The sequence below is a fragment of the Platichthys flesus genome, chromosome 21 (genome assembly GCF_949316205.1).
Source record: "Platichthys flesus chromosome 21, fPlaFle2.1, whole genome shotgun sequence".
In the NCBI taxonomy this organism is placed as follows: Eukaryota; Metazoa; Chordata; class Actinopteri; order Pleuronectiformes; family Pleuronectidae; genus Platichthys; species Platichthys flesus.
The window spans coordinates 13,583,736-13,599,079 of record NC_084965.1 but is presented as its reverse complement, the minus strand read 5'-3'; the positions used below and the strand labels follow the sequence as shown (position 1 = coordinate 13,599,079).

At 42.1% G+C, this 15,344-nt stretch overlaps 2 protein-coding genes across 2 annotated transcripts; one reads left to right on the top strand and one right to left on the bottom strand.

Annotated features, from left to right (window-relative positions):
• Window positions 1-2,764: 2,764 nt before the first annotated feature.
• Window positions 2,765-9,426, top strand: kpna1 (karyopherin alpha 1 (importin alpha 5)). Its single transcript, XM_062379340.1, is given in 15 exon segments — window positions 2,765-2,866; window positions 2,869-2,892; window positions 3,640-3,773; window positions 3,973-4,086; window positions 4,202-4,301; window positions 4,483-4,577; window positions 4,729-4,860; window positions 4,997-5,085; window positions 5,197-5,296; window positions 5,461-5,624; window positions 5,908-5,986; window positions 6,077-6,202; window positions 6,324-6,451; window positions 6,762-6,937; window positions 7,111-9,426. Coding segments are annotated over 15 exon segments (1,740 nt in total). The 5' UTR covers window positions 2,765-2,775; the 3' UTR covers window positions 7,299-9,426.
• Window positions 9,427-9,830: 404 nt separating this feature from the next.
• fam162a (family with sequence similarity 162 member A) lies at window positions 9,831-13,168 on the bottom strand. Its single transcript, XM_062379341.1, has 5 exons — window positions 13,009-13,168; window positions 12,082-12,183; window positions 11,567-11,678; window positions 10,785-10,893; window positions 9,831-10,528 (listed from the first exon to the last, which is right to left on the bottom strand). Exons 1-5 carry the CDS (start codon window positions 13,049-13,051, stop codon window positions 10,412-10,414), a joined length of 483 nt encoding a protein of 160 aa, XP_062235325.1. The 5' UTR covers window positions 13,052-13,168; the 3' UTR covers window positions 9,831-10,411.
• Window positions 13,169-15,344: the final 2,176 nt, after the last annotated feature.

Here is a 15,344-nt window from a genome sequence, read left to right as displayed (position 1 = left end):
TGTGCATGTTCATCTTTAGTTATGGGGTCCATCCAATTCCATCGTTGTGAGGACTAAAGAGAGACGCGCATGTGTGTTTGTTGTTGTTAAAGTTGTGTGTGTGTGTGCGTGTTGTTGTGATTGTGTGTGTGTGTGTGTGTTGTCCATTCATCTGCACACTGCAGCCACGGAGTCCACACACAAAAGATCGCTGGCGCCGGATCGTCTGAGCTGGGGATCAAACCCGGAGGACGCAGCCTGACACAGACCCAGCGGCGCTTTGATGGACCCGTCGGGCCATGGACTCGCGCTCTGTCGCCTTTTATCTCCGCACAGCTCGTGGAGGTTTGACAAGTTTCTAGTTTTTAAGTTTGTTTGCAGAAAAGTCGCGTGGCGGTGGTGTTTGGGCTGGGCCGGTCCTGGCAATGTTGGCGCCCTAGGCGAGATTTCAAATTGCCCCCCCCCCCACCAACATACAAACGCAAACTGTAATGCATCCCGTTCAGTTCTTTTTTTAAAATCCATTTCGTAATTCATACTTGGCCTCCAGAAAGTTAGTACATGTGCACAGACAAGTGATAGGAAACCGATGCTGTTTTTCAAGACATAGCACACTTACACTTTGACAAGTGCATGTTTTATTAAAACTATTTCAGATAATTGAATGTCTACTGATGCATGTTTAAATGATTTAATTCTTTGTTATGGGTTTTTAAGCTATATTAGGATTAAGGTGTAAACAGAGACAGTTTCTCTGTTTGAGATGGAAATTCTCTTCTTCTAATATTAATGGTTTATCTAAATTCTTCTAATAGACCTGTAGTTTATCTACTTGACGGTTACTTATGCACGAGGTAGGTCTTTTAATAGCTCATGTGTTTTGAATACACAAGTAACCAACATCGCTACAACTGTGTTCCCATCATCCATATTGTGTTGTGTACGACTTTGAAGGAAGTTTTCCAAAAGTACAAAACTTTTGTGTCGCTTGTACTGTATGCATAATTTTTATTTTAAATTGTCACCCTGACACAGTATGCTTGTTGCACACAGAGTACCGAAGGAGATGTGTTGATAGTAAAGCTCATTCAGGACAACAGCCGGAGTGCAGCTGTTTGGTCACAGCCATGGAAACCTAAGTAATGATACTGATGTGTTATGTATTCTCGTTTTTCAGGTTCGTGCTGCAGAAAGATGGCAATATAGTATGTTGGGCATTGACTGCCTGATAAACCCCTGTAGTGTCCATGTTTAATTCATTTTCATGCCAGTGATTTGTGTCAAAATGCTTAAAAGTGTTTTCGGAAATACAGAATGGACACATACTTGAATTTCAGGGATGCAGGTTGAGTAAAACTTAAGGAGGACTAATTTGTGTTGGTTTTGAATTCTCTTGCAATTTCACACACCCTAGTTCTTATATCCCTTTGTGTGTCTAACTGAACAGAGCTTTCTTAGTAACTGGAGAGATAGAGTATACCTTCATCATATGAGAGGAAAAATTCAGTAGTATGTTGTGCTGCTAACGGTGAAATGAAACTCTCTTCTTTTTTCTGTTCATGCTGAAATAAAGTGGATTCACTTGGTCTGTCGTTTTCTATCACATCTTTTTAAAACACCTCATTAGCTCCACACTTTAAACCCCGTGGGGGGGGGGGGGGGGGGGGATGTTTTTTGAGAGAAGATTCCAGATTCATTCACTAGAATAATTTTTGTCGTGTACTGGTTGCTGGTTGTACATCAAATTGCCCTTGAAGGATAGTGATGATTTTCTTTTACGGACAACTATAGTTAATCACAAGCTGCACAAACCAAACAAGAGCAGCAGAGGAACCCAGCAGCCAGCAGGGGGCAGCCTCAGGACATCATATGGAAACAAGCCACAGTTATTCTCTAACAATAGGTTTTTAAAGCATTTTAAATCATCCAGTATCTAAAATCCAAAAATATAAAAGTCAGGCTGTCAAATATATGTAGTAAAGTAGATTTATCAAAAGTGTTTATCTAAAAGCAGCATAGAATGACACGGACACACACGATCATTTGTCCATCCTCTTCCAGCGCTTAGTTCCTCAGGGGGATCAGTAAACGGTGTGGCCTAGTCGGTGGAGCGATCGTTCATCAACATCCCGGGTTTGAGCCCCACTTGTTCATTCAGGCAATATATTGAACTTTTAAATTTGGCACGAATTCAATCAACTAATGATTGCAAAATATATAACACTCTGTAAATTTTAATTTAATAAATACAAAAAACGAAAAAAATTTAAATTAAATTTAAAAATTCTTGCGCAATGGTCTTCTGCGCAGGATGTGCGCAATGGGCTTCTGCGCAGGATGTCCACACGCAGTTTTTTTTTAAATGTAATTTAATTTTAATTTTTATTTATTTAATTTAAGTTAAATTTCTTTTATATTTATTTTAATTTAGTTAAGTTTTTTTATATCTAATTTGTATTTACATAGCATAAGATATTGTGCAATGAATAGGTCCTGCCAACACTGCAGACTGACCCTGCTCCTGTGTCCACTGGTGTCCTGGTTCCACCCATGGCAGCGTAGTGGCGTGGGGCTGGCACTGGGAGCGCATTTCTCCGCGCTGGTTCAGGGGTAAATGATGCTGGTTTTCACATGTGACTGACCTGCCTCCGGTGCGTCACTGGGTTAGAGGATGATGGTGTGACTTTAATGTATTGTTTTACATTGCATGAGTCACGTCATGATAAATCAGTCTCTTGTGCCGCCCTCTCGGCATTTTGCGCCTTTATGTAGCCTGTACCAGGAGCCCCCCTGTGCATGGGGGTGGTGCGTGGGGGGATCGAGCACTGGATGTCACGCATGCGCAGTAACGTACCGGCAACGGCTGTAGACGGTGGCCTAGAGACGCAGGGATCACTGAGCCCGATTTGACAGGTGGGATAATAACACTCCATGTTTTTGTCTGTGAGCGGTAACGCTTCATTTCAACAGCCGGATTCAATCCTACACCTCGGATACGTTTGGGAAATGCTGGGCCGTCGCATGAGCTAACGTTAACGCTGCTTTCCTGAGCTAACGTTAGCTAAGTCAGCTAGCAGCCGCTAGCCAGCTAGCTAGCTTTCGGACGTAGCTCATCTAACAACGACTGTGACATTAGTTAACTGGCTTAATGTGGCCTCCCCCTTCGTTTAATACTGCTCTGTGTGTTTGTGAACAGCGGGTCGATGACTGGGAACGGGACACCGCAGCGTTATATAACGATTTGTTTGGTTGATTGTGTATTACGCAGTGTGAAGACACACAGAGCTAACCGGTTAGCTAGTATCCTCAGATGCCCCCATTTGTTTAAACAGTTTTCGATGGAGGGAACGAGCCCCTGGTCAGTTAGTTATTACACCACAAATGGAGTTTCCATGTCAAGGCAGCTTCCTTAGGCTGTGATCGTGTTATAAGCCTTTATGAACACTTGCTGAAAGAAAGCTTTCATCCTGACAGCTAGCTACAATGTATCCAGGCAGAAGATACATGCATTGTTATACAACTGGTGCAATACAGGAGGAGGTCACCATATCCACACAGTGCCCAGCTCCAAATAGTTTATCGCAATATTTTCTTCAGACCTGTTTTTACATAAGAATGTGCCCACATATTATTTACACTTGTATCCCTGCATGCTCCCAGGCTGCACAATGAATCAGGGTAAGGACAATGCACGACTCAAGAGCTACAAGAACAAGTCTCTCAACACAGATGAGATGAGGAGAAGGAGGGAAGAGGAAGGCCTGCAGCTCCGCAAACAGAAGAAGGATGAACAGGTGAGCAAAGTGCAGACAGGGGATTTGGGCCCACACTTCACATACTCTGTCTCTAAGAGGGCTGAGTTTGTTTCCTGTCAGTGTTGTTGGTGTCAGATAGAACACTTGGGTCTGTGCGACTTTTCTTGTGTCCCAGTGGTGAGGAAGAGCAGATCTAAAGAAGGCCAAAGTAATTTAGTTTATAACTGTTTTGTTCTAGCTGTTTAAGAGGAGGAATGTTGCCACAGTGGAGGATGATGGCAACCTGGAGGACGATGGAATGGCCGATAGCGGCTACCTGGAGTCCCAGGCTAACAACATGGACCCACTCATGGTGAGAAGAAAATCCTCAAATTAAATAAAATTTTTATTATTCATCTTAGTTTAAGCTTAAAGCCAGATGTGACATTATTTCATCTGTGTCTTGTAAAATCTCCAATGCTGCACAGGGTGGGGCCATCTCTGAGGATATGACTCAAATGATCTTCTCCAGTTCCCCAGAGCAGCAGCTAATAGGCACTCAGCGCTTTAGGAAACTCCTTTCTAAAGGTAAGATAAGTACTTTTCACCTCATTTCATTATCCTAGTCATCATGCTGGATGACGTTTTAATGCCATTTGGAATTATAAATGTTGAATCCTTGATAACATTCTAATCTACTGATATCTAGATAATGTTGTGATGGATATTGCATTTCAAATTTCCTGCCGTATTGTCAATCTCCACACAGAACCTAACCCACCCATTGATGAAGTCATTGCCACTCCAGGGGTGGTGGAGTGCTTTATTGAGTTCCTGAAGAGGAAAGAAAACTGCACGCTGCAGGTACATTTCCTCATCAAACCATTTTTTATCTCGCTTTTCAAACTGCATGTTCTGTGTGTAATTCTACAGGTAGTCTTACCTGAGTGACCAAGACAAGTTGATCAATCAATAAGTTTCTTTATTTTGATTGTTGATTTCGATATTGTTTTAGTTTGAAGCTGCGTGGGTTTTGACCAACATCGCCTCAGGTACATCTCACCAGACACGGGTGGTAATCCAGGCTGGAGCTGTGCCCATATTCATAGAGATGCTCAGCTCTGACTTTGAAGACGTACAGGAACAAGTAAGACGTTTTTCCTGACAGTCACTAAAACGTCTCTTGTGATGTTTCTCCATATATTAATGTCCCTTTCTGGCTATAAATATCCTGATTGGCTTGTTTAAATGATTAAAACATGGTGGGGATTTACATTTTTCAGGCAGTGTGGGCCTTGGGAAACATAGCAGGAGACAGCACAGAATGCAGAGACTTTGTCATAAACTGCAACATTCTACCATCCCTGGTTCAGTAAGTAGCAGCTCAGCAACAACTTGTCTTCATTTGAAATCATCTAATTACATAATTATATGTAATAAATCCGGGGCCCTTCAGAAAACATGCTTTATAAAACTCTTGCAGGTTATTGGCCAAACAGAATCGTCTAACGATGATGAGGAACGCAGTGTGGGCGCTCTCAAACCTGTGCAGAGGAAAAAACCCACCTCCAGACTTCACTAAGGTAATTAGCCAAGACAAACATGTTTCTATGCTAACAGCACACCTCTATCTGCCATATCTCTTTTTGCGAGGTCAAACGTGGCTTTCTGTATATCAACACTGGGAAACAGTCGAACCCACTGTCCGACCCACCACGTGTCTTTGTCCAATCTATTTTTCTTCCAGGTGTCCCCATGTCTCAGTGTGCTGTCTTGGCTGCTGTTCGTCAATGACACGGACATCCTGGCGGACGCTTGCTGGGCGCTCTCCTACTTATCTGATGGCCCCAATGACAAAATCCAGGCTGTCATTGACTCGGGAGTCTGTCGCAGGCTGGTCGAATTACTGATGTAAGAATTATGTTTTGTTGGAGAAACAAAATCTCTAACAATCAAGTTTTATGAATTCATTACCATCAGTGACATACTGTATAAGTAAGGAGAGGATGTGTGATATAAAAGACAAAAAACACACCATTAACCATCTCACTGTTGATGAGATACTACATAAAGTATGACTTACTTATTATTGCTAACATACATAAACTGAAGGGTGAATTATTTCATGTCATTAGTATCAAACTTCAGAAAGAACATGTGAGTGATCTTGCAGCAAAAATCTGCTTCATTCTAGGCACACTGACTATAAGGTGGTGTCCCCTGCACTGCGAGCTGTTGGGAACATAGTCACTGGAGATGATCTACAGACACAGGTAAAAGACACACGTCCATTCACATGAAGTTGAACTACTTCATGTGAGAAATTGAGAACTGTGATTGGTGTTTTTTTTTTTTTTTTGTAGGTGATCCTGAACTGCTCAGTGCTGCAGTCCCTACTTCACCTCCTGAGCAGCCCCAAGGAGTCTATCAAGAAGGAAGCCTGCTGGACGATCTCCAACATCACTGCAGGGAACCGAGCACAAATACAGGTGGGTGTGTGCGCTATGGCTTTTTTTCTTCTCCTTGAAAATGTTTAATCACAGCGATTTTAAAGGTTGACTCAAGCTCCTCCTAACGTAATGGCTCTTGTTATTCTTTCCTGCTCGGCAGCTGGTAATGGATTCAGGTCTGCTGGCTCCTCTCATCACTATACTGCAAGTAGCAGAGTTTCGCACAAGGAAGGAGGCAGCGTGGGCCATTACCAACGCCACCTCGGGGGGGTCCGCAGAGCAAATCAGGTAAGATCATTTATATAATTTTCATATTTAATAACGTGTCTCATATGATTTCTTTTCCACAAGAAAGCTCAATTGTGTTACAATCCTACAATTCTCTCACATTCACATTTTTTGAATTCGTAGATATGTAAATATTTCATTTCAGAGGTTTAACTGCTGGTAGTGAATTGAAGCTCCTCTTCTTTCTGTCATCTTCTTCTTCCTCTGTAATAGCTGTGGTGTATTTGTATCTATTGTTGCAGGATGGTTCAACAGCTTATCATATTTTTCTTGTGTACTAATCTTTCTCTGTGTGTACTGCTTCCTGCAGGCACTTAGTGGAGCTGGGCTGCATTAAGCCTTTGTGTGACCTGCTCACACTTATGGACTCCAAAATAGTTCAGGTGGCTCTGAACGGTCTGGAGAACATCTTGCGACTGGGTGAACTGGAGGCCAAGAGAAGTGGAGGCATCAACCCCTACTGCGCACACATCGAAGAGGCCTACGGTAGGTGTCCATATTAGAAAACATCACATACAAGCTGGTTCCAAGTGCAATGACAAGCAGAGGCTGAATAGTTGTTTGGCAGGTTTGGTTGATAACTTGAGCCACTAATTCATTACATAGTTGGCAATCAATAATTTGTCTATATTGACATTACATCCCTCTGTTCTCCTCAGGTCTGGACAAGCTGGAGTTCCTGCAGGGCCACGAGAACCAGGAAATCTACCAGAAAGCCTTCGACCTGATCGAGCGCTACTTCAACACCGACGATGAGGACCCGTCTCTGGCTCCGGCCGTCGACCTGCAGCAGCAGCAGTTCCTCTTCCAGCAGTGCGAGGCCCCGATGGAGGGTTTCCAGCTATAATGCTAGATCCTCCCTCTCCCCCTGTGCTCCACCTTCATCCACACCTCTGCTCATTTCTCTCGCTCTCTGCCCACTGCCACGACCAAGGGCGACGTCGAACCTCTGCGATCAATTTTCAATCATTGTCATGATTCTGAAAAATGCTAACATCACAGGAGCACGTGTATGTGTGCGCACATACGTCCAGTGTGGGTTTGAGTGCTACAGTCGTGTCAGCCAGTTTGTGAAGGTTTCATTCAAAATCCAGTGTCGCGCATTTGAGCTCATCTCTGCGCCCGAGTCTCTCCTACCTGCTCAGGCCCCAGCATCCTGTACTAGCAGATTTTCCCTGTTATATGTCCCTCTTCTTTCTTTTTGGATTTTCTCCTCAGCTCATCCCAAATGAAAGGCACCTCTCTCCGCCCTCCCGCGGGATAGGCGACTCCCATCTGTGAGTCAGTAGGAGATTTCCACTGCTCTGCTTGTCTGATAGAAGCATAAACAACTCACAAGACAAACAAACATGGACGTGATTTGTAACTCCACTCCCACACACCCACACAGAAGAATGATCTAACCTAAACACTGGACTGACCGTGAGACGTTGACTGCATGTGAAGCTGTGGTAACTGGGCTGAACTGCCCACAGCAGAGCCACACGTGACCAGTCCCAAGCCCCAAGACTCAACTGACGAAAGGCACTTACACGACTTTTCAAAAATATGGAGGGGAATTCCCTCGTCTCCTTTTTCCAGTCATTGGATAGGTGACCACAGAAGGACAAATCAGGAAACTTGACCGTGTTGCTGAGGGGTGGAGCTTGTCGGTGACACACCAGGCTGCTTGCGTACCATCCTGGATCTCATATCATACATTCCTCTATCCAGTAATGGGACTTTTCCACCTGCACAGGCTCCATCCCTGAAGAGTCAAGACTGCCTCCTAGCTCTGGTGTGAAATGAATAACCCCATGGAACCATGGGTATTGGAGTCTTCCCTCGCACTGAGACAATTGGACAGACTTGGACAAGACAAAACAGACTATTTGACCCTGGATTCTGTCCAGCACCAAACCAGCGGAAATTTGAATTATCTTACAATAATTTCATTTAATTTGCAGCACTTTAGTTCAGGACTGATGCCTCATTGAGAAAAGACCATAGTTTTTACATTAACTATTTAATTGGTTGATGACGCCGCTCTTCCCTCCTTAGGAAGTTGGGTGAGGAGCAGTGTGATCTGTATCCTTGGTCCCCGACTGGTAATGACATGGATTACAATGTTCTTCACTATTTACCCTTCACACAAAAGGACTCAAGCAGATTGTGGACAAAAACTGTTAGCACACTAATTACAATCAGTAGATCATACTGCCTCAGCAAAGCTACAAGAACTTTATTAGGACAAAGTAAATCAACCTTTTTTCTTTTTTTCCCTGAAAATTGGATGTTTAGGTTAGCGACTGTCTTGTTGCTGATGGTGCCATAATCTTTACAGAAATCCTTCCAGATAATTTCAACAAAAATCCAGATTAAAACTTGAAAAGACTGGTGATCTTAGTTAGCTAAACTGAATGTTTGTTTACCAAGTCCTCTTTACATTGCTTAATTTTGTCATTAATCTCTGTAAGAGATGACCAGCTCTACATGTTCATGACTGTTTGTTGTACTGAGATTGTGCCCCTGTCCCCTGTTATGCCATTTGCATAAAAGCCGGTTCATGAACCACAGTGCAAGTGAATTAGCTTCCCTGTAGTGGGACACAATATTTGTTGATCTGTTCATGTACTTTGACCTTCATTTAGAATGGAATTTATTGATAAATCAGCCAATTGTATTTTTGGTTTACAATTGTCGTACAATACAGAAAATCATATAAGGCAACAAATAAAGGTTTGTTATTTACAGAAAAAACATCAATGTATCTTTCACAGTAACCCTGTGCAGCCACGCAGGGTTTTAAATTCTGCTCGGCTCAGAGCTATTAAGTGATTTTTATGTCGGGAAAACCCAAACCCATCAATCTCTTGACTGTGTCGTCCCACTCACTGAACTGACACACAACTGAGAGGGAGATGTTACTCATGATCCCCGACATCTTGGACCGGAAAAGCCGCTGCAACATAAAATAAACTGCTTAGGATTCTTCATATTTTGTAAGTTTCTTTGCTGAATATTGGAGCTAAACTTGTCTACTCTTAATCTACCCGATTTTGCCAATCTAAGTCAGTTCCCAACGCCTCAGGAGATCCTACCAAAACATCCCCATTCTCCTGATTCAAAGTCAGTGAACCATCAAACTGGTTTTGATTCTGTTGTTATAGGGGTTAAAAAAAGTGTTGCTTGGAGACTTTCCATTTCAGCTCTTCTACTCCTGCCACATATAGTGGGAAACACTGAGAACCCCGGCACCTACTGAACTGCACCACATGGAAAATGTGGGTCATATTCTAAATGAGGAAAATATTTTTAATAAATAAGTAATTTCTGTTCAGATTTAGATTTACAGTATAGATGAAGCATAACCAGATCCGTTCATTAAATCAAATTCACATTTTCAAGTTGCGATACTTTATTCAACTGAATTATTTGGTGCTCACTATGTACAAAGACACATCTCACAAACAAGCCTGATTACATTGACAGAACAGGATAGAGGATTGTACAGATGGTTAAGCTTGAGCCAGTTGTTGGTATTTACTTTCGAAAACTGAAAACCATACAAGTCTTTACAAGGCGGATAAAAACAAAACCGTTGCCTTAGAGGCTACTTTAAAAACAGGGATATCTAAGGCATTTATATTGGAGAGCTTGAGAGGTATGTGCAACTGATTTGTAGTCTGAAAATCATTGTTTCCATTCTCCAAATATGTGATACCACCAGAAATGATCAGTGTAGCATACTGACAAACAGGTTCCACTTTTTAACCTCCAAACATTCACACACAGAGTTTCAAAATCCATTACAGAAGCCATTGTTGTGAGTCAATCTGCTGGTTGTTAAAAGCACTCACTATTGACTGCTTCAAAATCATCTGGTTACTCATTTCTCCAAAGGAATGAGAGTGGAGCACATTGCAGTTGTGAGACATACAGTAGGAAGGGGAACATAGTTGTGAAGGGACACACAGTCCCTCACTGAGCCTTCTCAGCCAGAGCAGCAGCAGCTTCCTGTTGTTGGTGGAGTTCCTCCCTCCACTGAGCTTTCTTTGCCATGTTTTGAGCAGTCAGGGACTCGTTTCGTCCGGCCGCCTGCAAAAAAGGAAAAAAAAGAAAAATAAGGTCTGACACATTTTCACTTTAAATAAATAAACAGAATTAACGTTTAGATTTTTAAATGTAAAAACGTTTAATTCATAAGAAAACTAAGTCAAAGCTAAAAGCGGGAAAAATGCTCGGACCAATACTGCTCCTTCACAACATTGTGAACAGATCACCTGACTTAACGTCCCATGAAAAGAGATACTGGAGAATCATGCAAACAATGCACTCATCTACTGCTACTCACCCGCTTGCCCAGGATCACCATGATCAGACAGGCCACTATTGTTGCCCCCATCATCAAATAGCACATTTTCACTCTGACTTTGTTTCGGGCAGCATCGATCATCTCGTATCTGCGTCACAGGGAGATGAATAAAAAAAACAATCATTCATAAAATTAAGGCGTTTGGAATACATATCGGGAGTCGAATATAAACATTGTACCTCTCAAAAGATTGTTTGGTGTCACGTCAAAAGGAGCATGAATAGATAACTCTCACAGATTTTACAGTGAACAGTGCCTGACTTGTGGAGAAGAAAGACATGATCTGGAAACTCTAGAAGAGCAGCTCATACGATGTGCCCAAGACATGATGCTGTATACATAGTAATAAGACTTAATTTGAAAAAATTTTTATAGGTGACAAAAATGTAACACGTCAATCCTTTGACATGTTTTGCGATGCTTTTCATCGAGGCACATCTTGCATAGCATTAAAAGTGATGTGCGTGTTCCTTTTTCAACATGTATAATGTTCATTGTGTGTAAAGGAGGGGGTCTGCAGTTTGTATGCGTGACAATCAGGTCTTTTATCAAAGCAGCACATCAGAAATCACCCCCACCCTGTGTCAGTAATTACCTCCAGCCAAACACAAAACCCAGGTTTGACCTACAGCAGTCTCAATGCTGCTCATCTAGTTAGCTCTCTCCCTTTCTTGTTCAGAAAATTAACTCAATCACGCACCGAGGCCAATTGCATTCAAGTGTGCTGGGAGGTCTGGTATAAACAGGAAAGGGCTACTTACGACACAAGCTCCGGTATCTGGTCTGGGGTCTTGAAACGTCCCGACCAGATCAAAATCCTCCTGTCCATATTCGAGGGCCTGGAGCCTGGGATTCTGAATGCAGGACGAGGTGCTGTACGACAGAACACAGCAAGCAATCAAGAACAAATAAACGGAGCGGAAGTCCGTGACTCCCACATGGTGAAGAGAAGACAGAAATGTTCCTCTTCACAAGCCCCCAGATTAGATCCAACACATTTCAGAATGTGACCCCACTTCCTGTGTCCCCCTCCGTCCATTGGGACCTTCGCACACTTGCAACGTGACTGCTGACGTATATAATGTAATCTAAATAAACATGGAAGGGTTTTAATCTATGAATGTAGTCCTTTCAAACCATGTAGATTTATGCTACATTTTCCATTTATAGTGGGAACTTCCATGTTTATGTGACGTGCAATGGTTTTCTAGACTAGAGATTAAGAGCAAATGAATGGTGGTAAATATCTGTGGTTGAACTGGAACCAGAGCAGTACCTTCGACTGGGGCTGCAGGCAGAGGCTCTGTTTTGACCTCCTGTGGTTTATTGCACATCCCTCTGTGGCTCCATGTTTCTGTGACGTGTCTGCACCGTTGACCTGTTTAAATCAAATAATAACAATGAGCAATGTGCCGCGGCAGGTCTGCTACAAACTGAAGCTTTTTCCATAAGCGGGAAGATCCATTGGCATATTATTTCTCAGCCAAATTTTTTACACGAAAAACATCATTTTCTCGACCTCTTTTTCAGTGCAAATTAAAAAAAAAACATTGAGTTTATATTGCACCATCAAATTCCCACATCGGAGCGGCTGAAACACTCAAAGAGTCACTGATTGAAATGAGTGATCAATGGTCAGATTGTTTTATGCTAAATGGGTTTGCATTTCCTTAGAGAATCCTTACATACGAGTTAGATTATTTTCACATGAATCTGCTGACTACAATCTTCTGTCAGTACAATATTCACTACTAAACAGTGTAACGCCCTACACATGACCTGATGGAATTCTCTAAAGCTAAGTATAACTTCATGAAATGTTATGCAAGATACAAAAAAAGTACACAAGTAATATTAGTAAAGTAACACACACAAGTACAACGAGATAGTACACAGAAGGTAAGCAGTCTCCTGGTGTGCCGTTAACCTAGATAACAATGTGGAGGTGTGTCATTTTTGTCAGTGTTGCAATTTAGTGCTTGACTTTTAAAGGTGTGACTCAACAGGGGACAAATGTCACAATGCGGGACCGGCCTTCGTCTTTGTGTATGTCCACATTAGAAACATGGCACAGCGACTAAAGAGCATGTGGGTTTAAAAACACGAGTTGTATAATGTTGGGTTATTAGCTTACTCTAGCTAAATTAGCGATACAGTCACCAACACGAAAACCCCACGACAAGTCGAACGAAACAATACGAACCTAATAATCTGCCGATAGAAAGGCGCGACCTGACGAGATTCATGGTTGAAATGAGGAAAAACACGAGTCAACGCGTCCAGGGGTCCATTAAAGTGCGTGAAGCGAAGCTGTCGCAGTTTCTCTCTCAGCTGGTGAAAGGCAACAGGACCCCGCAGGACCCCGTCACGTAATCAGGCCTGGAGATGGGTGCCTGATCAAAAATGAAAGCTGGTGGTTTCAAGCTAAACATCAACAAAAAGTCGTGGATTTGTTAAACAACTCTTTATTTTTGCTTGAAGGAGTAAAGAGACATTTTCCAGATATGCATACTGAAAATTTACAGATGAATATTACTTCAGCTTTTTATTGATCATTACAAAACGTCTTGCTGTGATCTTTTGTACTTATTTCAATGTAATGATTCTATCAAAGAGTTAAAAGAGAATATGATTAGTTCTGTTTGTTTGAGAATGAAACATTTAAAAACAGAAAACAGTAAACCAAAAAAAAGATATACAATAAACCCTAATGTTTTCATGTTTTTATTTATGCCTCTTAAGCCCTGAACCCTTTCAAATAAACGGTCTCTTGTCTATAATAAAAAATATTTAGGAATATACATATATAAATATCCATAAATTGTCTTTCATATAACCCCATATATCTCTTTTCCACATGACAATGTTTCCTTGTATAGTTTGCTGATATTCTCAACAAGGTAATTTATTTATGTTCTAGATTATACTTTCAAAAACACAAGTCAGCAAAATCAATCTTAAGGACATAAAAACAATGATTTGCCTCTGTTGTCTTTGGTGAGTGTGTTCTCCCTTTAGTGTGTACTCTTTGGTGCAGGTGTTCTCTTTAGTGTGTACTCTTTGGTGCAGGTGTTCTCTTTGGTGTGTGCTCTCTTTGGTGTGTGCTCTCTTTGGTGTCTGTTATTTCTGTAGTTGATATGGATTGTTCGAAGTATTCCAGGGCAAACAGAGAGAGCACTTACTATACACAGGAACATCAGGATATTCAAAACTAAGCCAATAACAGTATTGAAGTATAGAAAAACAATATCAGAAACAAGAATATGGACATTGACAGCATTTTACCCATTGTGACATCCTATTTCCAAGGCATGACATCAGAACAATGGAATCTTTCGAAAGCAGGCAAACCTGATGTGGCCACAATAACCATACTGGGAGAGAAGCTGCTGGAAATTGTCATTTTGATGACAGAATCCATCCTTAAGGGTCTTGAGAGCACAGCTGTGCCTTTGTCTGAGAAGAGTGTGATTTGCTCTTTGGGCAACACACTTCCTCAGATTTTTGCTCAGGCTCTTGACGTTCCAGATGAGGTCAATCTGGCCAGCTCAGAGAAGTTGACAAGGTTGATTGCTAAAGAGATTGCAGAGTGTGTCAACTCTGTCCTTTCCATGAGAGTTGACAGTGTGAAGAAAACTATTCCTCGTGTCACACCTCCAAAAAGACTACAATGTCTGATCCAACAGGCCGGCAAAATGATCCAAGGACTCATGAGGAATCTGAAGAACCAACAACTGGTCAATAAAGAAGACAGTCAGTCATCATCCTCGTCCCGGAAGACAATCTCAGAAGACAGAGAAAGTCTTCTGTGTGCAACATCCAAAATTGTCCAGGAGATCATTAAGGATGAGGTCTCTCAATTCACCGAATCGAATTCTGAGGAAATTTTCGACTATGATCATGAGCAGTTGGAATCTGGCTCCAGTCTGGAGATTAAAAAGGTTGCAGATGACGTTGCTGAGGTTATTGTGGATGAAATCATGTCGCAAAACCAAGTTGATCCAGAAGCAGCCCAAAGCAAACCCTCTCTGAAGAAAATGTCTGGAAGGATTAAGACATGCGCTGCGAAGCAGTTTTCCCAAGTGTCCATTTGTCATATTGTGGAGAGACTGAATAAGAAATACTTTGACAGTCCTGACAACCCAGCCTTTGACAAGGTTTTAAGTAGGCAGTCAATGCAGGCTGTCATGAGTGATATTGACGCTCTGCTTCCAACAGCAGTTGGTGAGATACAGCGGGGGCAGAATGTGTCTCAATGGATGGATGATATTTTCAGTGGTAATACCCTCGAGTTAACCAATGAGCTGAAAAATATCCTCAACAATCACATTGATAGGATGAGACCTAAGATCACCTCACGACCAAAGGCCTCACAACCCCGGCGTACAAGCATGATGGTTTTACCACCACCTGCTATCATATCAGCTGAAATCCTTCCCATTGTGTGGTGTTTCCTTGGAGTAATGAGGTGGTGGCTTCACACACAGTCAGAAACTCTCACTTCCAGGGTGATAACACAAACTTTAGAAAAAGCTGTGT

Bases quoted from the DNA above. Each gene is read 5' to 3' on its own strand.
- fam162a (XM_062379341.1), bottom strand. From the start codon at position 13,051: ATGAATCTCGTCAGGTCGCGCCTTTCTATCGGCAGATTATTAG. The intron at 12,184-13,008 runs GTTCGTATTGTT...TGATTTAAACAG, and splicing joins TTCTATCGGCAGATTATTAG to GTCAACGGTGCAGACACGTC. The intron at 10,894-11,566 runs GTAAGTAGCCCT...CCTGTGACGCAG, and splicing joins CAGATACCGGAGCTTGTGTC to ATACGAGATGATCGATGCTG.